Below are 27,372 nucleotides of genomic sequence, written 5' to 3' on the forward strand. Positions count from 1 at the left end.
GGTTTTTTCAAAATATGCATGCTGAGGCCTCACACCTACCCCAGGGATTCTGATTTAGGATTGGTTAGCATCTGCATGTGTGTGATATGTGTGCAGAAATGCACTACCTACCCTACACACTCCTATCCCCAGAGACCAAATGGGAAGAGCTATGTGCTTGTGGGTTCTCTAGCTCAAGAAAATGTGTAGGTCTTGGCAGCTAAGCTGCTGAAGAGGCTCTAATTTAGTAGCCCTCCCTGACCCTTTCACTGTCCTTTTTCTGCACACTGCTGTCACCATCACTCCCCCCAGGTGGAGGTATTCCAAACTATAGGTAGGAGAGCAGGTCTCTTCCTCTCTGCATCTCAATTTCTTCATCTGCAAAAAGAGAATACTGCAGTTCCTTACAAGAAGAAATACACATTTCTAAAAATGACTATAAAATAGGCTTCAAACTACATCAAAGGACTAGACTTAGATATTAATACAAATATGCCATCTTCTCAGAAGAAATTTCAGCTACCTGTATCCCTCAAGGAATACATATTAATAATTAAAATGAGTCACCCACACAAAAATGCACCAATTCTTCTTTTTTTTTTTGTCTGTGTTGGGTCTTCATCGCTGTGCGTGGGCTTTCTCTAGTTGTGGCGAGTGGGGGCTACTCTTTGTTGCAGCGTGCGGGCTTCTCATTGCGGTGGCTTCTCTCGTTGTGGAGCGTGGGCTCTAGGCACGTGGGCTTCAGTAGTTGCGGCACTCGGGCTCAGCAGTTGTGGCTTGCGGGCTCTGGAACGCAGGCTCAGTAGTTGTGGCGCACGGGCTTAGCTGCTCCATGGCATGTGGGATCTTCCCGGACCAGGGATCGAACCCGTGTCCCCTGCATTGGCAGGTGGATTCTCAACCGTTGCACCACCAGGGACGCCCCGCACCAATTTTTAAAGTAAAGCCACCTCTACTCCAGGTGACTCACAAAAAGATGGGTACATGGCTTAAAAGAGAAGACACTCAGGAGGGGATGAATCACATATCTCATGTTTTATTCTTGGCTGTTTATGAACCAGTGTCCGTATAAGTTATTTCTTCTTCCTCTATTTCCTTTGAACATTAAAATGGAAACCTTTGTAAAGCATACTGCTATCTTCAGATTAAAACCTTGTGGATGCCAAAGCTTGACTTGGTCAGCCCCATCAGGAACCACAATTACCAAGCAGGCAGTCCTCTCAGAGACTTGAACTTGCATAATCTTTGTTTGTTTTTCAGATTTAACACCCCAAATGCTGCAACTCAGAAAACACCACCATGGTACAGCACAGTCATGGCCAGGTACCACCAGCCATCAGAGCCCTCCTCCCTTCTCCAATGCCACCTATCCTTCCCCCTTTCCTCACCCTATTCCTTGTTCCCCAGACGTCCGAGGCCCTGGGTTCCTTCTTTTTAAAGCCAAACAAACAAAAAACATACAGAAAAACTTGTTTGGAAAGACATCAGCCGCTTGCTCAGCAATGTGAATTCTGTGGTCTTTGTATTAATACAAAGAGTGTATTTTATACTCTTACTCCAGGAAGCTCATCATCTCACAATTTTAAAGAAATAAGTCTATGCTGATAACTAGCAAATCCTTCTAATTGGTCCTTTACATTTCTGGTCTTAAACATGCCTAAAATTATTTCCCTGAAAACCTATTCCTTTCTCCTAAAACCTAGATTGACGGCTCCAAACCTCCGGAAGGACCTTGGTTAGGCCCTCCTCCTTTATTCCATGTACTCAGTCAATTTCCCAGACTCACTATTAATCCTAGTGAAATACCTCTAGTTCCTCTTCTGTTTCCGCTGGCATGTAACTACATCAAGCCCAATGTATCTTTCTAGACCTGGCTTAGGACAACCATCTCTGGATGGCCTTCCAGGCTCCAAACTCTTACCTTTGGAATCAGAGAACACTTCCTTAAAACAATCACTCAGGTCATTTCCCATCAAGAGCAAGTTCCTTTTGTTTTCCTACAAAACTTCGTACTCCAGAAGCATGCTATCCAAACAAACTTACATTTTACTGACCTTCTCCCTCCTGGAGGACTCCTGGCTTCCAAAGCTCAGAATCACTGAGTTAGCCATGACTCCTTAAGGTATTTAACTGTTTTGTAATTCAATAGGGAGCAGGGCTAAAAGGACAGGAAGAAAGGAAAAGTCCTGCTCACAATTAGAGAGGTAAAAAGATGGGTAAAAACCCACAAGAAGTAGATTCTAGTGAACCAGAACCAATGACTCTGCGACCTCCTCTTTCCATGGCTTTTGGCCATTATAGTTGAAGCTGATGGCTAAATAAGTTGAGATCACCTGGGAATTAAAACCATGTTATCCGGGGCTTCCCTGGTGGCGCAGTGGTTGAGAATCCGCCTGCCAATGCAGGGGACATGGGTTCGATCCCTGGTCCGGGAAGATCCCACATGCCGTGGAGCAACTAAGCTTGTGTGCCACAACTACTGAGCCTGTGCTCTAGAGCCCGTGAGCCACAACTACTGAGCCCACGTGCCGCAACTACTGAAGCCTGCGTACCTAGAGCCCGTGCTCCACAACAAGAGAAGCCACCGCAATGAGAAGCCTGCACATCGCAACAAAGAGTAGCCCCTGCTCACCACAACTACAGAAAGCCCGCGCGCAGCAACCAAGACCCAACTCAGCCAAAAATAAATAAATAAAATAATTTAAAAAACCCAAACCCATGTTACCCTTGATTTGCTAGAAAAAATCATCAGCTGACCTTTCAAAATCCCACTGATTGACTTTGCTCATCTTATAAGGAACTGTAATTAATTCATCATATTGCTAAGCAAGCCATGAATTTATAGTTATATGTTCAAAATAAAAACAATCATAAAATTCCATTTCATTTGCTCAAGGTTTTTTTTTGCTTTTTTTGGGGGGGGGTATCTAACTATATGTATAAAAACACACTGACATATATGTGGTCAAAGTTTATAAGACTGAAACAGGACAAATAAAATTTCCAGATTTCTTCAGGTTATTTAAGAATTTTGGGTTAATTAATACATCTTTACTTTTCTACTCTTGTCAGCTCTTAAGAAGTTGCACTATTAATGATGAATTTGAGTCTTTTACTTTAATTTTCTTCTGCTTGTAGTCTGTGAATACTAAAAACAGTGAAATTCTACCCCTTAAAAGGAGGAGGAGCCAGAAACCTATACCTCTCTTCAGCTGGAGGATCAGCATTGCATATAATATATCAAGCAGTTGTTATGTATGAAAGACTGAGTAAGCAGTGGGCCCTAAAAGGTGACAGACATCCCCTAGAGGAAAACCTCAATAAAGCCAATTAAGAGGAATGCCTTCAGATAGGCAGGTAGATTTGAAAAAAGAAATGGCCTTGAGATTAAATATTCTCTTACTAGCTGTTTGAGGGCACACATGTGGCAAGCTGAAGCAGACCACCACAAAGACTTGTGTGGTGCTGTGACACAGAACCAGCTGGCCACTGAATGCTAACATGCTTTAATGGAATAATACATACAGCAAACCAGTATCCCAGACGATATATTCAAGAATGTATCCAATCACTTAACTGAGAGGGTCTTCTGTGTGGATAAAATATACAAAGGGTGGGCTTCCCTGGTGGCGCAAGTGGTTAGGAATCCACCTGCCAATGCAGGGGACATGGGTTCGTGCCCCGGTCTGGGAAGATCCCACATGCCGCGGAGCAACTAAGCCCGTGAGCCACAGCTACTGAGCCTGCGCGTCTGGAGCCTGTGCTCCGCAACAGGAGAGGCCACGACAGTGAGAGGCCTGCGCACCGCGATGAAGAGTGGCCCCCGCTTGCCACCACTAGAGAAAGCCCTCGCACAGAAACGAAGACCCAACACAGCCAATAAAAAAAAAAAAAAAAAATATATATATATATATATATATATATATACACACAAAGGGTGTGAAACTCATTAGATGTACACGTGATCTCGTGTTAGTCCATGTGGATCTTTTAAAGATAGAATAAAGTCTCATGAAGAGGGTCATGCATACAAAAAACAAAACTCTTCTCTCCTCACACCTCTTAAAAAAGATCGAGAGCAATCAGCAGGAATTAATAAGAATCAGCAAACACTTGAAGAATTTTTGCAATATTCCTGAGAGATACACTTAATCTCACTACAGTACCATTACACTTTTTTAAGTATTCCAAGCTAAAAACAGGCATTCCTGTTACATGTGAAGAGCAATGTCAAAGACATAGGGTACTAATTAAAAGTTGGTGGAATACCAGATATATCCTGCTAAGTGCCAGATCACCAGGTCACCAACCAGAGGTGGGCAGTTTTATAACACGGAATGTTTTAAAGCATTCCACCGTCTTAGAAAATCATCTTCCATCCACTGCCTAATTGCAACTCCCTCTCCACAATGTATTTAAACTGTAGAGATCTGCAGAAGGAAATGAATGCTACTACATAGATCAGAATGAAGAAAACAGACTTTTGTTCATCAAAAAACATTTCCCTTGTTGCCATGTCAATCTCAAAACACTTCCCACCTTACTTATGTGTTCTTTAGAGGTCAATTCATCCTGGTTTAAACCTGGTATGACCCTGCTTACCTTAAAAGATTGCAAGCTAAAACACGGTAGTAGGATTTGTTGTTACCCTTCTAGAAATGAGGGCAGTTAATGTATAATTAGCTAGTTGGGTATTCTTACAGTCATACTAAAACTCATTATTAAAGTTTTAAATTACTAGGCAATAATTTAGTTTGTCTTTAATGTCAGAAAAGAACAAGATAACTTCATGCAATTATAAGATAAGTGACCATGCATGGGGAAAGACTTTACTTAGACACAGTGATCACAAGCAAATGAAAAGAAAACAAATCCATAAAACCACAATGGAGCCCTGAAGCTACAGCCCCAAAGAAAGAAGAACATGGCTGTGGCTGTCTTTCAGGACCATAGCCTGGCTCATATCCCACGATCCACAAAGCCTGGACCACTCCATGGTTCTAATGCTGACTGTCAGTGAATGTGAACGTGGTGTTTTTAATGAATTTCTGCTAAGTTGTTCAACCCAAGAAAGCCCCATTTTTCTATGTATAGCTAATTAAACTCTTGGGCCACATGCCAACACCAAATCTAAATATCTACAAGCAGACAAAGGAGGTGGATCATGGAGCTAGCACTGTGGAAACCATCAAATCCAAAACTCAGCATATTTCTTCTTTATCTACTACAGCTGACCCTTCTCCATAGTACTAGAAAGAAACTGCTCTACCTGGGTCTGTCTAGGAGACTCATAATGACATCCAGCTATTCCAAAAGCAGGATGATGTTTGTGATTCCAACATGGATGGATCAATACTGATTTCTCAAGCCTGTTCAAACAGTGGTTGCTGGCCACTCAATCATCCATGCAGATAGATAAATGTATCTCTTATCTCTGCAACTATACTAAAATGTCTAGAAACATAGCTAGTAAACACTCACGCAGCATAAAGCATTATTTTAAGATACAGTTACCCTCAGCCAAAATTTGAATTATTTGGAAAGATTCACAGGCTACCTGACTGAAAAGAGGTATGTAATAACAATGTATTTCCAACATGGAAAGGCTTAAATTCATTTAGCAGCTTAAAATCATTAGGTTACAGCATAGTACTATTAAGTAAGTTTATTATTTAAAATTTTTCTAAATGCCTAGTAAAAGAAGCACTGTTTCTCCTAATTCTAATCCCAAAGTTCCTGAAGCATTCCTTTTGTTGTAGTCAAACTCATTTGTCTGTTACTGACCCCCCCAAATGACTCTAGGGGAAATAATTTCCCAAATGTTGATTTTTCTCACCATCAAAATAAGAGGACTATCCAGTCCATTGGCTAGCAACCCTAAAGGTGAGAATACAATTATAAACTGCCCAATTTTATATGAAAATTTTCTTCTACATTACTTGTCCAGAACTTAATCCACAAATAAGTAATTTACCAAGTCAGTCGAGAAATGAGTAAAATGGAAGTCGGAGAGAGAAACACAATTTGCGAGGGTCAAGTATGCATGGCCAGAACAGCGGGAGGGAAACTGAAGCTGTACTGCAGTGAAGGTACCTGAGCTTCCAGGAGTGTGGGGTGAAAACACAACTATGGATAAAATATATTTGGGTAAAAAGGAAAACAGAAAACAAGCTACCTATGGCTTAATGAACTTTCCTTTCATCAGTCTTTAAAATTACAGTTGTTTTTGAAATTGAAATCCAGATCCCCTTGGCTGAATTTTAAGTTTTCCAGAGCTTTTATCATTCTTCTCTGGAAGAGCACGAAGGGATGTAAAAAAAAAAAAAAAGATGCCATCATACAGGAAGCCAAAATGAATCAATTTTGTGATGGCATCTGTTACTTTCCTTTTAATGTCACAAAGAGTAACAACAGTAACTTCAAACTCAATAGATACCTTCATATTGATGACAAGCCTCTTTACAAAATTAACCATATAACCCACTATAATATGCTCTCTTTCAAGGTTAAATATAAAATTTAAAATTACTGGGTGATTAAACTACAATTATACCAATTTTGAGCTTCTGAATGAACAAACTGCATGTACACTTGGCAAAGGAAAACAGGAGGAGAACAGAAGAGGCAAGGAGTCAAATGGGCTGCCAGAAATCAATTTTCTTTTGTGGAGTTGGTGAGGGATGGTGGAGGAATAAACATAAACATTGTTTATTATCAGGTTATGATGAGTATAAATCTGAAATTTCATCTGGGAATTGCTGTTATAATAAAAATATGTATATCTATTGCACAGTACATGCATGCCCTGGGGCAAAGTTAATTTCAGGAAATTTCACAAGTAACTCCCTGCTCCTTACCATATTATATAGTAGAGTTGAAACAAGTTTTGGCTACCAAGCTAAGCCTTTTGCTTTTCAGTTGAATATCTGTGTTAACTTGTCAACTTTCTCCTATTAGTTGTTTTGTATTAAATTAGATTTGTTTTTGTCCTTTGAAATAAAATTCAAGAATCACAGCAGGAAATCGAGTGATTCAAAATTCACCAATTATGAAACTAACCTTCAATGCCGGAGGGTTTAGCAGCTTGTAATAAAAATTCAGTTTAGATCTCAAGATCAGAGAAGTCTAAAAGAAACTTCAAGGTTATCTAAACGAACCCTTTCTACCAGTACTTTCATATAAATTGTATTTACCTGCTCCTAAATCTTTCCAGGAAAATAATGTTGAATTTTCTTGAGGAATAGTTTGGACTTGAGAAAAATGTCAAAACAATCTTCCCATGCTGAGTACAATTTTGACTATACTATAAAAATATTTTCTTCCTGCTTTCCTACACTTACCTGTTAGTGTGTTCATGTTGTTGTATTATGGAACACTTAATGGTAACTTGTACACATGTAATACAGAAATCAAAATTCACTTTGATCCATGTGGTTTAATTCTTGTTACTTACTAAATGCTTTGCAAGGTAATACAAGAACATATTCTAACATTTTATAGATGTGATGAAACCTTAGTCACGTAGGCCTGTTGCTTGAAAGTCTATTCTGAACCTCATACACCTGCTGGCAGGAATGTTAACATGGTACCACCTAGGAAAATAGTTCCTCAAATGGTTAAACAAAGTCACCGTATCTCGGAGCAATTCTACCCCTAGGTACATACCCAAGAGAAATGAAAACATATGTCCACAGAGAAACTTGTGCACAAATATTTATAGAGGCATTATTCATAATAGCTAAAAGGTATAAACAACCTAAATGTCTATCATCTGACAAATAAAAATGATATCTGTACAGTAGAGTATTATTTGGCCATAAAAAGGAATGAAGTACTGATACATGCTACAACATAGACGAATCTTGAAAACATTATATGAAGTAAAAAAGTTAGTTACAAAACACCACATATTGTATTATTCCATTTACAAGAAATGTCCAGAATAGGCAAATCTATACAAACAACAAGAAGGTTAGTTATTGCCTAGGGCTGGGGGATGGGGCTGGGAGATGAGGGGATGATAGCTAAAGGGTACAGGGTTTCCTTTTGAGGTGATAAAAATATTCTATGATAAAAATGTGGGAATGGTTGTAAGTAACTGTGAATATACTAAAAACTATCATCAAATTACTCTTTAAATGGGTGTATTTTATGTATGTGAATTATAATTCAATAAAACTGTTATTTAAAAAATCTGTTCTGAGATGTGAGGTACTTGAGAATCAGCAAACCTCTTCCACAAAGCTCTTGTGGTCAGTAGTAAAAGAATTAGTTAAACTAAAGTCCAATTTACTTTACTGTCACTGGAACCAGCTTGCAGCATTTAGTTATGTACATTTCTAAAATGTGAATGCAGTTTAAGAAAATACATCATTACATCAGATATTCCAGGCAACCTGCCACAAGACATTTTTACCAAAAAATCATCTTAAAAGGAATCCCTTTAACCAACCTCAGTGTATATGTTCTTTCTTGTTGCCTCATCTCTTTATAAGCTGCCGTTTCCCTAAAACTCTCATGTTAAACAGTACTGGGCATAATTAATTCACTTATTAATTCAACAAATATTTGAACCCTCATTGTACATGGGCTACTGCTTTAGGCACTTGTACATATGTATACGCACACATGCGCGTGCGCGCGCATGCACATGAGACAAAGTTCCTGCTCTTGTGGAGCTTACAATCTGACAGGACAAGATAAACAATAAATAAATTTTAAGGTTTTTAAAAGAGGGTTCTGTGCTATGGAGGGGCGTTACTTCAGACCAAGTGGCCAGGAAAGGAGGCTTCTCTAAGGAAGCATGTTTGAGATGATAAAAGAAGGTGCCAGCTACACAAAGATCAGGGAGGGTAACTCCAGGCAGAGGAAATAACTCTTGAAAGAATTAGGAGGAGGAAGAAAAAAAAAAAGGATTAACTGTGTGCTGCTGGTGACCAACCTCTGTGATTCTTATCACCATCCTAGTACAAACAAGGTGACTTGCAGATGGTGGCTGGAATAAGGGGTCTTATGTACCTTAAGACCGCTAAAAGGTCTCACAACTCTCCAACAAGGGGAGGCCGTCTCTAGTTAACCCCAGCCTGAAGTGATCTTTCCCTCTCTGCACCTCTCAGCAAGTGTTTGTTGTCTGTACCACTCATTCTTACAAACACATTGGTGCGAGGTGCTAGGAGTGCCAGGACTTAAACACAAATCAGACCAGCACCCTGACAGCCCTTAGGGCAGGAAATAATCCAGTAGCACAGAAAATGTAGGCACAGACAACAAACACAAGGTAGAAAGTAAAAGCAACCCACAAAAAAAGAGCTATAAAATTTAGGCATGTCCAGAGATTACTTCCAGCTGGAGCATCGGGAAGCTTCACAAGGGTGGGGGCATGAGAAGAGGGAGAGTCTGTGAAGCCTGAGAACTTGGACATGTGGGGAGAACAGACTGATTTGTTGTATCCTTAATAAACTTTAAATATATTTTAAAATACTTTTAGCTCCCCAACCAAGTTATAAGGCCTGATACGGCTTCTCTCTCTCTGTGATCTCAATTTATGTGCTGATTCACTGTAAGAGATCATATGTCAATTTCAGCACTGAAGGTAAGGCTAAATTATTCTTTGCTTCATAACAAAGTTTTCACCTTTGAAACAGATGATGATCCCCCAAACCTCTTAATACATTATCTCATTTCAAAGGGACATTCCTAAGAGTTTTTCCAAAACTAAAAGGCATTACAGATAAACATATATACAATGTGCTTCAGAATAACACATATATAAAATGTCTGCATATGTATTTGTGTGTCTGCATATGTGTATCACTATACATTAATTTCAGAATCTTACAAGATTATTTCAAACTTCCACTGCTAAACCAAAGTCTGTACTCATGAGAAAACGTTTTTTTCACTGATTAAACTTTCCCACCCGGCTTTCAAAATCCCTTCCCATTCCCAACAAAACATTTTAAACCAGAGAAGAAAATCCAAACAACATTTTTTTAGGCAGTGTCTCAACATCTCTAAAAAATATTCCATGGTCAAACTCACCATAGAGAGCTGTCCAAGTTTGATTAATTACATCTAGACACACAGTTCCTGACCTGAAACAGATGGAAAGAATGGCATTTTTAAAAAAATTAGAAAGTTAGTTGCATGTATCTGGCAACTAGTTTAATCATCAGAAAAAATATTTTTAATAGATCATTAAAAAAAAACCCCAGAGAATCCCAATTGGGGAAAACATGATGAGGAGCAGAATATACACAAAGTCTGAAGTGTCTACTGACAGACTGAAAGGGAAAACCAGTAACTACACAATGGAGAAACCAGACAACACCTTAACCACGTGATGAGAATTAACACTGGTTATCAGGGCAGACAAACCTGTGTGCCTCCAAAGAGGATACCCTGAGGAGGACACAATCTCACTTTTTGGTTTTCTGGCCTTAAGAGCATACTCTGAACCTAATGATAAGGAAAAATCAGACAAACCCAAATTGAGGGACAGTATGAAATAACTGGTCTTTATTCCTTAAAAATGTCAGTTTTATAAAAAGCTGAGGAATGGTTTCAGATTGAAGTAGTTTAAAGAAACATGACAACTAAATGCAATAGATGATACTGGACTGGATCCTTTAATGAATGAAAAAAAAAAAAAAGTGCTAAAAAGTCCATTACCAGAATATGGCAGTAGATGAAAAAGTACTGCATTAATATTCAATTCCTAAATCTGACAACTATACTGCAGTTACATAAGAGAACATCCTTGTTAAGACGACTGATACATGAAAGTATTAAAGGACAATGGGGCATGACGTATATATATACATACAACCTCTCAAAGTTCAGAATACTTCATATGTATGCACGTGTGTGCGTATGTGTAATATCAAAATTTAGTGCCATGACAAGGAAAAACTGCAGGACAAATAGTATTCTAAATAGCACTGGAAGTATAAAATAGGAGGCACTGATATCACATTTTAAAATATCACTAATAAAATATGAGAAGGAAAGAAAGGGATAATTAAGATTCATTAACTGTTTGCTTTACTCTCAAGGACTGAGAAATACTTTAAGTGCTGAAAATAATATAATATGTACACTGAAGACAGATCTTGGGACAGGGTCTATACAAAGAGAACAGAGATATGGAATATCACAAATGTTAGCTGGATATCAAGGAAAATGAAGGACCCATTCATGACAGTGGAAAAAACCAAGCAGTCCAATAGTGGACCCTGAACTAAGTTAGAATATCGTATTCCTGGATTCTATAATGGAAGTGACCATTCTTACAGTCCTATCTGTTGTTAAAGTCCAAAAAGATAATTGAGGCTTTTTTATAACAGAGAGATGAACTCTAACCAAGAGCAGTTGCTGCTAAGATTTAAACATTTTTAAACAGTTACTTACGCTTCATCAATGTTGGGATGGAAAATTTTATTCATGAATCCTGTAAAAAGAGATGTTAATTAGCAGCAAAAAGTATCCAGAGAACAATTAGTTTTAAAGTATTTCAGTACTGGAAACAATTTCAGTATTAGGATAACTCATTACTTTCAATCTTAGATCTTTGGTTACTGGTAAGACTATATTCTCTTGACTGTGTCAATTACTTAAAATACATCAGAGTTCTACTAATCAAATGAGCAAACTTTGAGAGCAATGCAGCTTCTAATACAAAATAATCATTACAAGAAATTATTTTCTGAGCTATGACGGTACTTGCCAAGAAAATTTATAGTACTAAATGGTTTATAACTAGTGCCATGATAAAAGTTAAGAAAGCTACTCTGACTTTCCTCCCCAAAGTTTTATTGTTCAATCACTAAATGTGGAGGTTCTGCATTTGAACTTCTCCTTCCGAAGCTCAGTTACTGGTATCATTGTGCTACACCGTGTGCGGAACATGAATGAAGCTGCTGAAATGCTAAAGGAGTACCGCTTCCATACCGCAAAGGATTTCATAAGAACAGTGACCAAAATATTTCCTTTAACTTTAGTCTACTCATTCCAGGAAACCCAGTTTTGATTAAAATTGGGGCAACCAAGAAATTAGGCAAGGTGTTTAAAAAAATTCTGTAAGATGGCTATATCTGTCAGGGATTCAAATTTTTTGATTTATTCCTAGAAAAACAAGTGTGTATAGACTTTTAAACAAATATATTGATATTTAAATTCCAAAAAGAAATTATTTTCTAACTCAAAACCAGTGACTTAATCAGTTTGTATACAAGCAAATGACAGTATTCTAAAGCAGAGATCCACTGTCAAAGCTCTCATTTTGTCATCCTTATCGCCTTACTTCCTTTTTTAAATTTAATTTTATTTATTTATTTTTTTGGCCGTGCCACACGGCATGCGGGATCTTAGTTCCCTGACTAGGGACTGAACCCGTGCCCCCGCAATGGCAGCACGGAGTCTTAACCACTTGAAAGCCAGGGAAGTCCCCTTACTTCCTTTTTAGACTTCCTTATTCCGTACCCTCCTTTCAATAAATTGAAGTTCCTTATTAAGTGGCTATCACCACGTCCCAATCCCACCCTCCCTCACCCCACTCCCACCTCACATGTTCTCTTTCATTCATTCAAAATATATTTGGTCAACATCTATGTGTCAGGCACTGTGCTTATTTAGGGAACAAAACCAAATAAAGACAGTACTCTATTATCGAGGAGGTCACTGGAGCAATGGGACAAGACACACAAAGAAATAACTGCAGTGTGCAAAGAGGTGACAGGGGAAGCATGTATGAGGAGAGGAAGATGTCAGGAAAGATGCAGACAAGTGGCATCAAAGGAAGATCCTCAAGGATGAGGTGTGACAGAGGTCATCTCCAAAAAGCTAAGAAACTTCTCTAGACTTAGAAAACGGGGATGAGACTATATGAAATCCTAGGCATTCCAATCCTCACGTGCTCTAGCCACTCCAAGTACTAATCATGCTTCCAATTTTTGTTTTTTAATCTTTTGTGTTGAAATAGCTTAATGTTTTATCTACTACTATCAAGAGAGCCCATGCAATGTTTAAATTACTCTGACGCAAAAAGATTTGTGTCCAATTACTATTTCATATTCATTTTTCATTCAAGGTGTTTCAAAGTCTAGATGCACAAGGTATGTGTTTATGAGGCGATTATACTAAGTCAATGGAAATGTTCATGCCTTAATGTTAAGAGAAGAAAAAGCAGAATAAAAATTCTATCGAACCTCAGAAAAACACTAATACATGTGTCCAAGAGGGCAACGAGGATATCTGTTGCAGCAGTGTTTATAAAAGCCAAGAACCAAGTTCAACCCCATCAACAAGGGATGGGAGAGCCTGTAGTACATCCTTATACTGGGAGTCCTATACAGCCAAGGTAGTGAACTAGGTCAGTATGTATCAATTAGGATAGAGCCAAAGCTGAGGGGAAACAAAAAAGTTGCAGGATGATATATTTACAGCATGATACCATTTACATAAACTAAAACAAAGCAACACTACATATTCTCTATGGTAACAAGCACAGAAAACTGTATTGGACCAACATATACCAAATTTATAAGAGTAATTATTTTAGTGAGGGTGCAGGGCCAAGGTCATGGTGGGAATAGGTAACAGAATGAGGAATGGTGATTAAAGATGAATTTATCTGTAAAACTACATTCCTTTAAAAAAGAGCTAGCTCTTGCTTCGGCAGCACACATACTAAAAAGATATATGTGCTTGTATATTATTTGCCCTGGTATTTTAAAAAGTGTGCACATAGATAAAAAACTGGAAACAAATATGTACAAATATCAACAGTGCTTAGTTCTTAGTGGTGGGGATATTTTCTCCGTTATCCTTTTTAAACCACCCCCACCCCTATACCAGAAGTAGGATCGCAGCAATGGAAATGGGTTAGAAGGAATGAAGCTTCAGAAAACTAAAAATAGAATCACCATATGATCCGGCAATCCCACTCCTGGGTATATACCCAGACAAAACTATAATTCAAAAAGATACATGCACCCCTATGTTCACAACAGCACTATTCACAATAGTCAAGACATGGCAACAACCTAAATGTCCACCGACAGATGAATGGATAAAAAGATGTAGTACATATATACAATAGAATACTACTCAGCCATAAAAAAAGAACAAAATAATGCCATTTGCAGCAACGTGGATGCAACTAGAGATTATCATACTAAGTGAAGTAAGTCAGAAAGAAAGACAAATACCATATGATATCACTTACATGTGGAATCTAAAATACGACACAAATGAACCCATCTACGAAGCAGAAACAGAATCATGGATGTAGAGAACAAACTGGTGGCTGCCGAGGGGGTCGGGGGAGGGATGGAGTGGGAGGTTGGGGTGAGCAGATGTAAGCTATTATATATAGGATGGATAAACAACAAGGTCCTACTGTATAGCACAGGGAACTATAGTCAATATCCTATGATAAACCATAATGGAAAAGAATATAAAAAAAGAATGTATATACGTATAACTGAATCACTTTGCTGTAGAGCAGAAATTAACACAACATTGTAAATCAACTATACTTCAACAAAAAATTTAAAAAAAAAAAGAATGAAGCTTCAGTAATTTGATGTCACAGGGAACCTCAAAGGTATGAGTCAAGGAAATAGCTATGGTGAAAAAAGTTTTAAATGTTTCCCAAAATTGTCTCTGAAAGATTAAGGTTCCTGCCTCCCCCCTGTACAAGGTCTGGAGATTACATTTGGAATCAATATAGTTTCCACACTGTTTTCAATTAAATCTAGATTTTGGCTTGGTTGAGTCCAAGACTATATAAGAAAGAGGGCCTAAAAGGGCTTAGTAAACATATTCTTTAGTAATAAATGGGTTGGAGCCCAGTCCCCCGTGCCCCTGCTAAATATAAAACCCCATCTGAGCTCTGAGGTGGAGAGCAGAGTCGGACTGGAAAGAGAAAAGTACTAATAGGGATTTGGCTTCTAGTCCCAACTCTGCTATTAACTGCAGGCCTTGATCAGGTCCCTACACTTCTGTGGGTCTGCTTCCTTACCTGCAAAGAGAAACAGCTGGGCTACATGATCTCCAAAACCTCCACTCTTATTCTGTTTGTAAAAGGACCATCAGCTCTAAAACCTAGGATTTAGTAACAATGGCCAGACCTCTGAGAACAGAGGACTTAAGGGGAAATGGCCAATGGTTAAGTCCATAAAGGAAATTAATTCTGTGAGGCACATTTTAGGTACATAGGTATTCTGGAGAATATAATACAAAGTTACTAACATGCTAAAATACCACAAAGAGACACAAAATCCGCTGACTATTCCAAAGTAGGCAGAAATGGAGTTTATAAACTTGCTATTGAGGAACAAGCACAGCCAGACCATTTCTACCAAAAACAATTTCCACACTACACTCATCTCTTCCTATACCAGGCTTTTTCTATTGTTAGAAAAATACCCAATGCAAATAAATGGAAAGGGGTAGATATATCTATATCTGTATATATCTATATCTCCTTTACATTTGTCCTTGGACAAGCTGTGGGCAGCATTTCTGGCAAAGCTATTTACATTCTGGATGATGATGGCAACAATGAAACTTCTGCACAAGGAGGGGAGGAGAGAAAGAACAGGCTAGGAATTCAGAGAAGGAGCGTTCTCAGGACTGAGTGTGTTTGCCCTGGCATGTTTTCCTTCCTTTTGGCAATGCTATCACCACATTAATGAATTTGTCTGCAACGAGAGAATTTTCCCAACGCTTGTTTCCATTTGACCAGGAACTATTTTGAAGATATTTTAAGAGAACATATTTTGAAAACTGCTTTTATGGAAACATGATAAGTGGAAGCAGCAAGTCACCTTTAATCCATATGATTTAAGATTTTATTCACTACCAGACATTTTCTAATGATAACATTTCAGTGATTTGATCAGATAAAATTCAGAACTCCTTTGTTTAAATTTTTTGGACAATTATTCTCTGGCATGGCTCAAACATTTATAAAAAAGGGGACAACAGGTACAATTGTTTAGCTAAAAAGCTCACCACCTCTGTCCTCTGTCTTTTATCAGAAGGGAATCAGGAAATTTATAATTCTGGAGGAGGAATCCAAACCATGCTTAGTTGATGAAAAACTACATATCTTAGAAAACAAAAGCACAGATTATTAAAATAGAAAAATATGCCATGCTTTTGCTTGTTCCACTCCAATACTCAGTTGCTCTAGAATAACAAATCTCTTGACCCACAGGCTAATAAACAGAGAAAGTAAATAACGCAGTGCCGAGTCATGCTGAAAACTGTTTTTTATTTCAGACTGTTTCTGTGTCCAATCCCAGGAGCGGATCTGTACAAAGTTGTACACTTTCGAATAACTGATATTGAGGTCAATATGTACATGAAAGAGGCAAAAATTAATTATACTTCCATCTTTGTTCCGTTTACAAGTGGGGATATTTTTAGTGATCAAATCTGTGGGTAGAATGAAATACCTAAGGGCCAGTCATCTATCCAGAAATTTCATCCAGAATAATCTTGAAGAAATGAGGTCAAACAAGGTGACTCATGAAACAAGGTAAATCCACCCTAAGGTAAATGGGTGAAAAGCACGAAAGGCAAAAATGAAAACTTTATCCCAGAGGTAAAATGAACCTGGACTGCAGATGGTTGAGGCAGCTGTGGCTGATATGATTTAATTATAAGCTTATGAATTCCTGTGAGAAAACAGTAAATGAATATATTAAATTACTCTGATATTCTATCTTCAGGACAAATACCCACATAAAGTAGACCATTCAGAATGAAACTGATTAATTCTCTATTTTTAAAGTAGATATAATTATTTAAAATATATTTATTAAAGATTAAATCCTATCTCCCCTAGAAGTATCTCAGACTAAATTTTTTAAGGGCAATAACTTGGTTCTCCATTCCTAGCATGCAGGAGGTGATCAGAGTTAGGGTGTTCCAGATAAAAAAGGGGTGGGGATGCTGCCAGCTTCACTGGTGACAGCTATACTGCCAGCTTGGTGCATTGGTGCACCCTCAGATAGATTTTCATCTTACCTCAGACAGCCAGGCCCAGCCCGTGGCAGCCTGCACCCGGGCAGAAGTCTCCTCCGAGAGCTGAGCCTTTCCTACTCAGGAGAGATGGACCTGGGCCGGTCTCTTCTTGGGTGAGGAACCAAGCAAGGAGCTCACTCTCATTGCCCTGTGTCATGGGAACTTCTGAACTGATCCTGTGTGTGTTCAGGAGATCTAAACTCAACAAGGGGTCCTCTTTTCTGTTTCTTCCTTTCTCTCTGATAATATGGAATCTGAGGAATGGGCTGGATGGATAAGAAAAGTTCATTTATTCATTTATAACTAAGAAAAGGTGAAGTGTTATCCTTCAACAGCATAACTCTTCTACCAACCTAGCAGATGACCAAAGCCTGCAGCCTTAAATCTACTCTCCTGCACTTCCATTTTTGGAAGATTGTAATCTCTTTCCTGTCTCCATAGTTTATCTTTCACTCTCCTGGTCATTCATATAACCACACTGTCTGAATCAGGCAGGATTTATTTTCATGGTCAGAGGCAGCAGAGTATGGACAGAACACACTGGACTTGAAATTTCGAGACCTAATTTCAAGTCTCTGCCACTGTTACTACACAAAGTCGTGGTTAAAAGATCAGGCTCCAGTCAGACTGCCTAAGTTCCACTTAGACCTACTGTATCTCTTTGCCTTTCTGTCTCCTTATTCATAAACCTGGGTTAAATAATGGTATCCACATATCACAGGACTGTCACCAAGATTTAATGAATATATGCACAGCATGTGACCAGTAACTCATGAGCTCAGGCAAGTAATTTCATCTCACTTTTCTCATCCTAAAAATGAAAATATCTGCCCCTACATATCCATCTCTTAATCCTTTAGGAATTGTCAAGAGCATTAGAAGGTATTTTGATTATGGGATATTAGTTTTTTTTTATAACCCTATCACACTGGAAATGGCACATACAGTTACTCTAATATTTACTATTAAAAAGATTGTTCTGGGCTTCCCTGGTGGCGCAGTGGTTGAGAGTCTGCCTGCTGGTGCAGGGGACATGGGTTCGAGCCCTGGTCTGGGAAGATCCCACATGCCGCGGAGCAACTGGGCCCGTGAGCCACAACTACTGAGCCTGCGCGTCTGGAGCCTGTGCTCCGCAACAAGAGAGGCCACGATAGTGAGAGGCCGGCGCACCGCGATGAAGAGTGGCCCCCGCTTGCCGCAACTAGAGGAAGCCCTCGCACAGAAACGAAGACCCAACACAGCCAAATAAATAAATAAATAATAATTAAAGGTGCTAATAATTAAAAAAAGAAAAAAAAAAAGATTGTTCTGATTGCATTTGGCATATGGAAAAAACACTGGACTGGAAGCTAGAAGGCAGACTCTGCAACTAGTTAGTAGTAATATATCTCCGCCTTCCTGAGTCTCATTTTTACAATCCTTCAAATAAGGAAACAGGATGATATAATCTCCGAAGTTTCTTCCAGCAAGATGATTTTCACCAACACCAAGAATATGAACAAATCCTGAACTGTGTGAACAAGCTTTTCCAAGGGAACTAAGATATTACTCTTATTTTTTTAAAAGAATTTCAGTTTAACTAAAGAAAAATGAAGCTAAGAATATATGTTTTCATTATACCACCAATCCTAAAGGGAAAATGAATTTTATGCCCAGAAGATGTCAGAATAACCAACCAGCTCAAAAGCTAGAGGAACTAAAGTTCAAGTAGGAACTAACATGAACAGCAAGTTAGGTGGAACTTTTATACAGCAAATGGAAAGATTATATAATAATGAATTGTTAAAGGCAGAATTAAAACTGACATTAGCCAGCTTCAAGAAGGAAATGGACAAACCTTCTCACAGAAGCAAGCATGTGCAAAACCAAGGTTACCCCTTAGAGGTGGCCTGGGGAAGGGAAATCAAAGCCGACTATTATTTTTACTCTGGCTATACAGCAGGATGAAGCTGAATAAATTTAGATATTACAAACCGCTAACAACAGGTTTTTCATTGACAGGGCCAATTTGACTACTGACTTCTTCCATCATTGAGAACTTCAGCACCTAAGCCCCCAAGTCTCTCCCCCACCAACTCCTGTCATTTTTAGTGACGTTATTACCTACACAGACCACCCTCTTCACACCCTGGGGCCTCTCAGTTCTCTAAGCTTCTTCTTAATGATCTTTCCTCGGTTCTATCTCATTCACACTCCCAGGACATGCCTTGAAGTCTGTCATCCCTACAAATAGCTTCACTTCCAAAATCACAAATTCAGACATCCCCTCTCCCACTACAGTCTCCTATCCTTGTCAAAGAGCTTCCCACCCCATGAACAATTCTTTCACCTGTCAACTCTAATCCATTGACCCTCCCTCTTTATTCCTACCTACCACCCTCTTATTTTCACCCCTTCTCCTAACTAGGTTTAAGAGCTATCACCATCATCACTCTCTGGCAATTCTCTGCAAATCCCCTGCCCTCTCCCCTCCAAAATACCCATCTACAACTGGAGGAAACCAATCATTCACAATTCTTACTTGGACTTGAGGATGTCTCTAAATAGGCATTCACTCATTTATTCACTAACTCACTCAGCAGATATTCTTCTGCAGAACAGGCAATGTATGAAGCCCGGAGTTGGGGAGACGGATTTTTAGTAAAACAGACCCAGGAACTGCCTTCATGGAGTTTATATCTCTTGGGTTGGCAGGGAGGAGAGATGTCAGTAAACAAATATACCAATTTTAAAAAGTATGCTCTATAACAACTTTTGTGGATTCAACATCCCCTATAATTTTCCTCTCTTCTTTCTCTAGTAGCTTGCTCCCCCATTCTCCAATGACTTGGACATTTTACCATTATTCTGCAAATCTCCCATTCCCTTTGCCCCTCCATTTCTCACTTTGATTTAATAGCCCTGCCCATTTTTTTTTGGAAAATGGGTGCCAACTGGCAGGATCCCTCATCATCCCCAACAAAATCCACCCCCCCACATGCTAATTTTTCCTGCCTCAACAGCTTGCTCAAATGTTCATGTTCATGGTCTTCTCAAGTACCAGTCTTCTATTTGTGTTCTGATCTTGTCCCTTCCTACAGTGTCAAAGGCATTGCTCCTTTAATTCTCCTCCTGACGTCCAACATCACCAAGCTTTCCTTCTCTTCTAGACAACTCCCTGCAAGGAGCAAAATCTCCTATTCAAGAAATAAAAAGTAGAGCCTTCCTTTTATCTTCCTCTAGGTAACAGCCTCATTTGTATGCTTTCCTCTATATAATAGATTTCTTCAAGTAATGTGTATCTATTGAGTTGGCCAAAAAGTTCATTCGGTTAGTGAATAATTGTTCAATAAAATGATTGGTGAAAATGAAAAATGTGTCTTATTTTTACTTAAAACCGAACAAACTTTTTGGCCAATCCAATACACCAGAGTTTTTCAACCATGGCACCTTGATCCAAACCACCAGTATCTCTACTCTTTCCCCACAACAGCAGAGTGATCACTGAACCTGTTTAAAATGTTGCAATGATTTTTTTCCATTACATTAAGAATATAACTCAACCATTTAACCTGGCCAGCAAAGCTCTACAGGACCTCGCCCTGCCTACCACTTGGACCCCTTCTCATATCTCACGCTCTCTACCCAGCCTCCCAGCTTCATCTCTCTTCCCAGAGCATGCAAAGCTCCTGCCTCGGGGTCTTTGTCTTCACAATTTCTTCTGCCTAAAATGCTCTCGTCCCTGACCCTGGAGCATCAGGGCTGGCTTTTTTCCCCTTTTCATTTAAACCTCAGCTTAAATTTACTTTGTCAGAGAAGCCCTTCCTGAATACCTAGCCTAAGATAGCTATCATGTCAATTCTATCACATCAGTTCTCTGCATAAAGCTATCAGACATTTAAAATTTTGCTTTATCTCCCCCCACTCCAACCATCACAAAAGGATTTAAGGGTCAAGAGAGCACTTTGTTCACTTCTGTATCCCTAGCACCTAGAATAATGCCCTGCACACAGTTGGTATCTGATAAATTTGTGGAGCTGATTAGAAGACATGATGCGAGATGTATCCATTTTATGAGAAAGTAGGTTCTGCCTCAGCTGCCAGACATAATCTTTTCAAAAATCTATCCTGAAAAATCTCATTTTCAGAACTCCAGTAAAAGGAGAACTTTTAACAATGGCTTACATTCTCATAGCATGATCTAAAAAAAAATTTTTTAGGAAACTTTTCTACTAGAATGTAACTGAAACAGGAACTAAATTCAAACCCAAGGTTGCAAAAGTAGCGAAGTATATAGGTGATCTTAATGGAATTTTGCTTCCTCAGTCTAAGAATTCATCCTATTTGTGGAAATACAGTGGTTCAAGTAGTCTTTGTTAAACGACTGACCCCAAACCTCTCATGCATGCCACACTCCTCTCTACTCCCAATCCTGGTCTACTCCTGACTAAGCAGGGCTCACTTAAGTTACTCGCAGTAGTTCCTGAGGGAGTAACTGTACAATGTTTCCAGCTAGGAAGACACAAAGTAAATGGTAAATATTCTAAGCTCTACAGTTAGTCATACCATATGTTATAAAACTCCATTCCAAAAATACTGTGAGGTAATTTCCAGCCATAGTGAAATAAAAAATGTATTATGCCAGAAGAGTCTGTGAATCTGCCAATGAAAAAGGTGAAAACATTTCCTTTAATCACTGGCACAAGTAAAAAGAATATGGTGCACTGATTATCAGAATATCTTTTAATTAAAAACTGGTGGCAGATTGGGAAACTTAGAAGGAACTCAGACAGGTTATCTAGTCTAGTTTCCTTTGGAAAAGAATGACCTAAAACCATTCTGTTTAGATGATAGTCTGACCTAATTGTAAAGGCCATTGGTAGAGCTCAAAATAGCATTATAATTTTTGTTACTGTCCATGACTCTTTTGTTTTGTTTCTATTTACTCAAATGGACTTGGCTAGCTCTTGCCATATGCTATTGACATCAATTACACTGCAGAATAAGCTTGTTTTTTCCCCTGGCCATTTTATCAACATTCGGCAAACACATTAAGTGGTCTCTCCAGAATCTTGTTCTCAACCAACCATTCCTCTTACACAGTCAGCTATGGTATCATCAAATTACAGTCCAGACACACAGCGCATATAGCTTGCTCCTGAGGGGGTCCTCCTCACTGTTAATATGGAGATACACACAGGTAGTGTTTGAAAAGTGAGTTAGACTTGTTAGCTGGCTCTTACAAAAGAGTTTTCTATTTTAAAAAAGTATAAATGGTGACAGAGTTCCCAGGCTGGTCTTACGGTTACCTGCAAAAGATTCTAAAATACTCTATAGTTCTATCTGAAATTAGTAGAATACATGCCTATTAATATACTAGTTAGTAGATATTTAAAAATAAGATTAAATGACAACTTTAAAATTTTCTCTTGAATGCTAGTGTTTAAGTAAAATAGGTAGATCTGATGGAGACTACTGTAGATCTTGAAGGGAACTTTTCAAGGTACTTTCAAGACCTTTAGACCAGAGGTCCCCAACACCCCCGCCATGGACTGCTAGCGGCCTGTTAGGAACTGGGCCGTACAGCAAGAGGTGAGTGGCGGGCGAGTGAGCGAAGCTTCATCTGCCACTCCCCATCGCTTGCATTACCACCTGGACCATCCGAGCCCCACCCAACCCCGCGGAAAAATTGTCTTCCACAGATCCAGTCCCTAGTGTCAAAAAGGTTGGGGACCGCTGCTTTAGAGGCTGAAAGGCTTAAATCTAATATTTTATGTTGTATTTTATCAGAAGACATAATTTTGCCCCCTTGGGTGAGGTTTATCCAAAGTATTACTGTTATTGGACTTCCCTGGTGGCGCAGTGGTTAAGGATCCACCTGCCAATGCAGGGGACACAGGTTCGATCCCTGGTCCAGGAAGATCCCACATGCCATGGAGCAACTAAGCCCGTGAGCCACAACTACTGAGGCTGCGCTCTAGAGCCAACGAGTCACAACTACTGAAGCCCGCGTGCCTAGAGCCCGTGCTCCGCAACAAGAGAAGCCACTGCAATGAGAAGCCCATGCACCACAACGAAGAGTAGCCCCCGCATGCAGCAATGAAGACCCAATGCAGCCAAAAAATAAATAAATAAAATTTAAAAAATAAAAAATAAATAAAAATAAGAGGCTTAATTCTGCCTGTTGAAAATAAGAGAACAGACTCTCCCCTCCCCTTCTGTTAAAAAAAAAAAGTATTACTGTTATTATTAGCTGTAAACGGGAGCCTTCTTGGTTCATATGAAGAGAAAAATGGAACAAAGGGAAACACAAGTGGAGGAGTCAGACTGAAAAAAGAAGCAGATAAGAATTGCTCAAGGTAACAAGGGAAGGGAAAAGAGAAAGGAAGAAAAGGAGTGGAGAATAGCTATACTTAAAGGTTTATTCCAAGATGGAGTAAACTAAACTGTAAGCAGAGAAACAAAGGAAATAGTAGGTACACTTACACGCACAAATAATTAAAACTGAAGGTAAAAAAGAAAGGAGGGTGGTGGGAAACATGGGGGTCAGCAGGCCCTTAGCAAGCTACCAGGTGAGAATTCTGGCCAAGGATTGCTTGGTGGCTTTCTAGAACAAAAGACAGGAAAAGCATAGACTCAGACAAAGATGTAGACAGGACATTCAAAAGACATGCACTTGCCATATGTTTTTAAATATTTACTTTTATAATAAAAGGGAACTTACTCTAGAATATTTGGGAATTACAGAAAAATGGTTTTAATTCCCTTAACAGCCATGGATAACTATAGCCAATATTTGCCATTCATACTTGGAATTTGCATGGAAAAAATTATTGTTACACTATATAATGTTATACATTTTCCTGTGTGTTCCATTATTTATTTATTCATTCATTCATTTATTTATTTTTGGCCACGCTGCACGTGCGACTTACAAAAATCTTAGTTCCCTGACCAGGGATTGAACCCAGGTCCCTGGAAGTGACAGTGCCAAGTCCTAACCACTGGTTGGTCAGGGAATTCCCTCCTATGTGTTCCTTTAAAGATGGTGTTAAAATATGAGTAATGGTTGTGAAACATTTTGTCCATTAAAATGTACCATAATTTAACTACTTTATTATCAACTGGGTGATTTAGGTTGCTTCCAACTTTTAAGTTTTAAAAATAACACTGCAATTTACATACTCTTGTACATTAATCTGAGTGTACACCTCTGGGTATTTCCTTATTTTAAGTAAAATCACTCAAAGGATACAAAATTTTATCAATAAATACTGTTAGGTTGGCTACATCATAATACCTTTGCCAACAATGTTTAACCTGTCAATTTGATAAGTCATATATTCTCTCATTTTTTTAATCTGCATTCTTTGGATTAGACACAAACCATCTGTATCCTATGCTTATCGATTATTTTTAATTTTTATAAAAAATTCCTCCATGTGACCTCTGTATATATGAGATCACTCATTTTTATTTCCCCACACAGCAACTGCAAGTCTTTTCTTTGACGGATAAAAGCTCTTTCTTTACAGTAGATGAGCACACGTGTAACGACTGAAAACTGTGAATCTGGAGAAGTATAGAATATGGCAGTCTCTGTAGCAACTCCTTTGCATATAACATAATCTTCATGGGCTGGGCACTACTTGGGTTTTGAAAGAGTATTTGTAAAGTCCTTATGTTCACCTTCACATCTCTGAAGCTTTGTGAAGACTTTATTCTCAATACGTGAAATACAATTCTTGTAAAAGCCTATCTCCTCCATATACTCTTTCTTCCTCAACTGAGCTGCTAACGCACACTTGTCCTAAAAAGCAAGGAAATGCTGTCACTAAAGCAAATGCAGTATTTTATATGTGTTTATTTTTTCCTCCCAACTAGTGAAAGCCTTATACAGCCTTCCTAAGTATCTGGTAGAATGCCATATATCAATATATTCTGAGTATTTAATACATTGGTCAGTATCAAACATGCAGAGTTCATTTAATTCCACTATCTCATTTTCTAGAAGAGGAAACAACAGTTCTGATAAGTATCATTCTCACAGTCAAGGAGAACCAGGGCCAGAACCATTCTTTCCCACTCTTTCCCGAACCAGTCCACTGACCAATCACATTCTCCTAACTACACAGTGACACACCCAGCAGCACTGCTAGCATTCTAGGAATGTTTCTGAATGAAAAAGATAAAAGTCTGTACTTTCAAATAAATCAGAACTTAAAGATTCAAATATGATTTACATCAAAGCAGTCTCTCTGGAAAACGATGCAAATATTTCAATGACATTACAGTTGATTAAAGGAGTTTTATAATTTCCTTTTGAAAGAGCCCATAGGGCCAGTTTAAAAGAAAATCATAATCCTTAAACTTAAGTCACTTTCACAATCATATATCATTTTAGACTTCAACTGATGTTACTTTGTTTTCCAATTCATCTTATTCTCTAGAATTAAATGACCTTTAGCCATTTCAAAAAGTTATATCCAGCTTCAAAGCATCAAGATTTGCCATCACTCATGATATTCAAAGAGAATGTAAAATTCCAGAAGATGAGCTTAAGATGTTTGGAACAATGACGGCATTGTAAGAGTAAGCTCATAACTTCCCCAGGAGTCTGTTTATATTCCTTCTCTTTCCAAAGAGGAGTTGAGGGAGTTTATTGCTATTTGGGGGGAAAAACTTACTGAAAGATGTAAACTGTTTCTAAAAGGACATTTTTAGTTATACCTCATGCAATCATGTAACTACTGAAAACTCTCTAAAACTGTATTTGGAGTATATACCAAAGATGAGCCTGTCAAATTACATTGCATATACACTTATACATGCATCGAAAAATGGTTTAAAGTACATTTTTATGTACTTTATGCAAATAATGATATCTATTGAGGGACAGGATTATAAGACATTTTAATTTTTCTTTACTTTTGCTCACCTGGACCTTCTTACATTCCTACTATGGATATGGAGCATTTATACAATTAAAAAAATACATAGTAATATTAAACAAAAAAGTATATATACATATATACTTTAAAATTCCAAGAGCTAAACATTAAAATACTTAATCTAAATTTGCACATCTCAAAATTTGGCTCAGAAAGAAGGGTATGCCTGCCTAGATACTATAGAGGCAGGGTTTAAAAAGAGCAGTGAAGTTGGATTTATCTTATCTCCTTGCCCTTCTGTATAATTCTGCAACTATCTATACAATTCAAAAAGGAATCTTTGCCTATTCTACATGAGCCACTACCTCTCAAAATGTTTAAAGCACATTCTAACAGTAATTACATTGTTGACGACCTGAAAATGGGTCACCCCACACAACTGATTAAAACTCTCTTATGCAATCTTCCTTTGGAGGAAACAAGGACAGCTTGTACAAATATTTCAACTAGATCTACTTCCCTAAGAGAATATGGTACACATTTGTAGGTATTACGAAGTTCTAAAAGCACACAGAAAGGCAAAGGAAAAATTATAAAGAAGTTAAATTAGCCTAGTCATTTGTCCTAACCAATTTCATGTTACATCATTAATTTAAGAAAGTACAGAGGCTTCTGTTGGGCCATTAGTTAATAAACAATGTCTGAAGTTTAGATATTTACACTTTGAAAGTTATGATGAAATAATTATATTACCTGGAAATATATGTTAAGACAAGACTTGAGAAAAAACTACATTTCTACAGGATATGTAATTGCATTTCTATAGGTTCACTGTTAGTTTCAACAAGCTATACTGTTTCCTTTCTGACTAGGAATCTAGGGTAACAAAACTAGATTTAGCAAGCCAATTTTTAGTCTTTAAGTAAATAGGTACGTATGAAATATATTTGAATGAATTTACATGGTTTGGACATTCTGTTTGTAAAGGTTTAAAGATCATACCACTCAACTACATAAAAGTTTTAAATGCCTGTATAGAAACAAACACCCTAAAGTTAAAAGACAAATGGGGGATAGGGAACCACAATGTGACACTAAAGCCCTCCCGAACTGAGTGAAACCTACATTCCACCACACTGGAATGGAACTGAGAAACGGCTGGTGTCCCAAGTATGCTAAGGTATTAAGTCAGATACACTCAGGGATTGTCTCAAAGATTCAGCACCTCACAGCACTCTTCCTATATCACCAGCTGATAACTCTAAAACTTGGAGGCCCTTATAGCAATGGGGAGATTTCCAATTCAATTATCCATAAAGTATCTTCTCAATTACTGAGTTTAAAAACTCAACTTAAGGGCACTTAAGAGGAAATCACCAGTTTGTTCTTAAAATGAGCACTAAGAAACCCAGCCTAAGAAGGGATTATAGATGCTCTGTAGTATTTTTATAGCATAAAATTCTAAAACATATAAAGTAGCTAGATGTCA

At 38.3% G+C, this 27,372-nt stretch overlaps 1 protein-coding gene across 2 annotated transcripts in view; it reads right to left on the reverse strand.

Moving 5' to 3' along the window:
* The window catches only part of UBE2H (ubiquitin conjugating enzyme E2 H), a 102,605-nt gene that overhangs the window by 13,738 nt on the left and 61,495 nt on the right, over positions 1-27,372 (reverse strand). Inside the window, exons 4-5 of one of the 2 annotated variants that reach the window (XM_082399258.1) lie at positions 11,389-11,428; positions 10,021-10,073 (exon numbers count right to left, since the gene is read on the reverse strand). The exons of the other annotated variant lie outside the window; for it this stretch is intronic. Of the exons in view, the coding sequence (XP_082255384.1) occupies positions 10,021-10,073; positions 11,389-11,428 (93 nt within the window). The remainder of the gene's footprint in view (positions 1-10,020; positions 10,074-11,388; positions 11,429-27,372) is intronic. 2 annotated transcript variants of the gene reach the window in all.

The sequence above is a fragment of the Balaenoptera borealis genome, assembly GCF_965194805.1.
Source record: "Balaenoptera borealis genome assembly, chromosome: 7".
In the NCBI taxonomy this organism is placed as follows: Eukaryota; Metazoa; Chordata; class Mammalia; order Artiodactyla; family Balaenopteridae; genus Balaenoptera; species Balaenoptera borealis.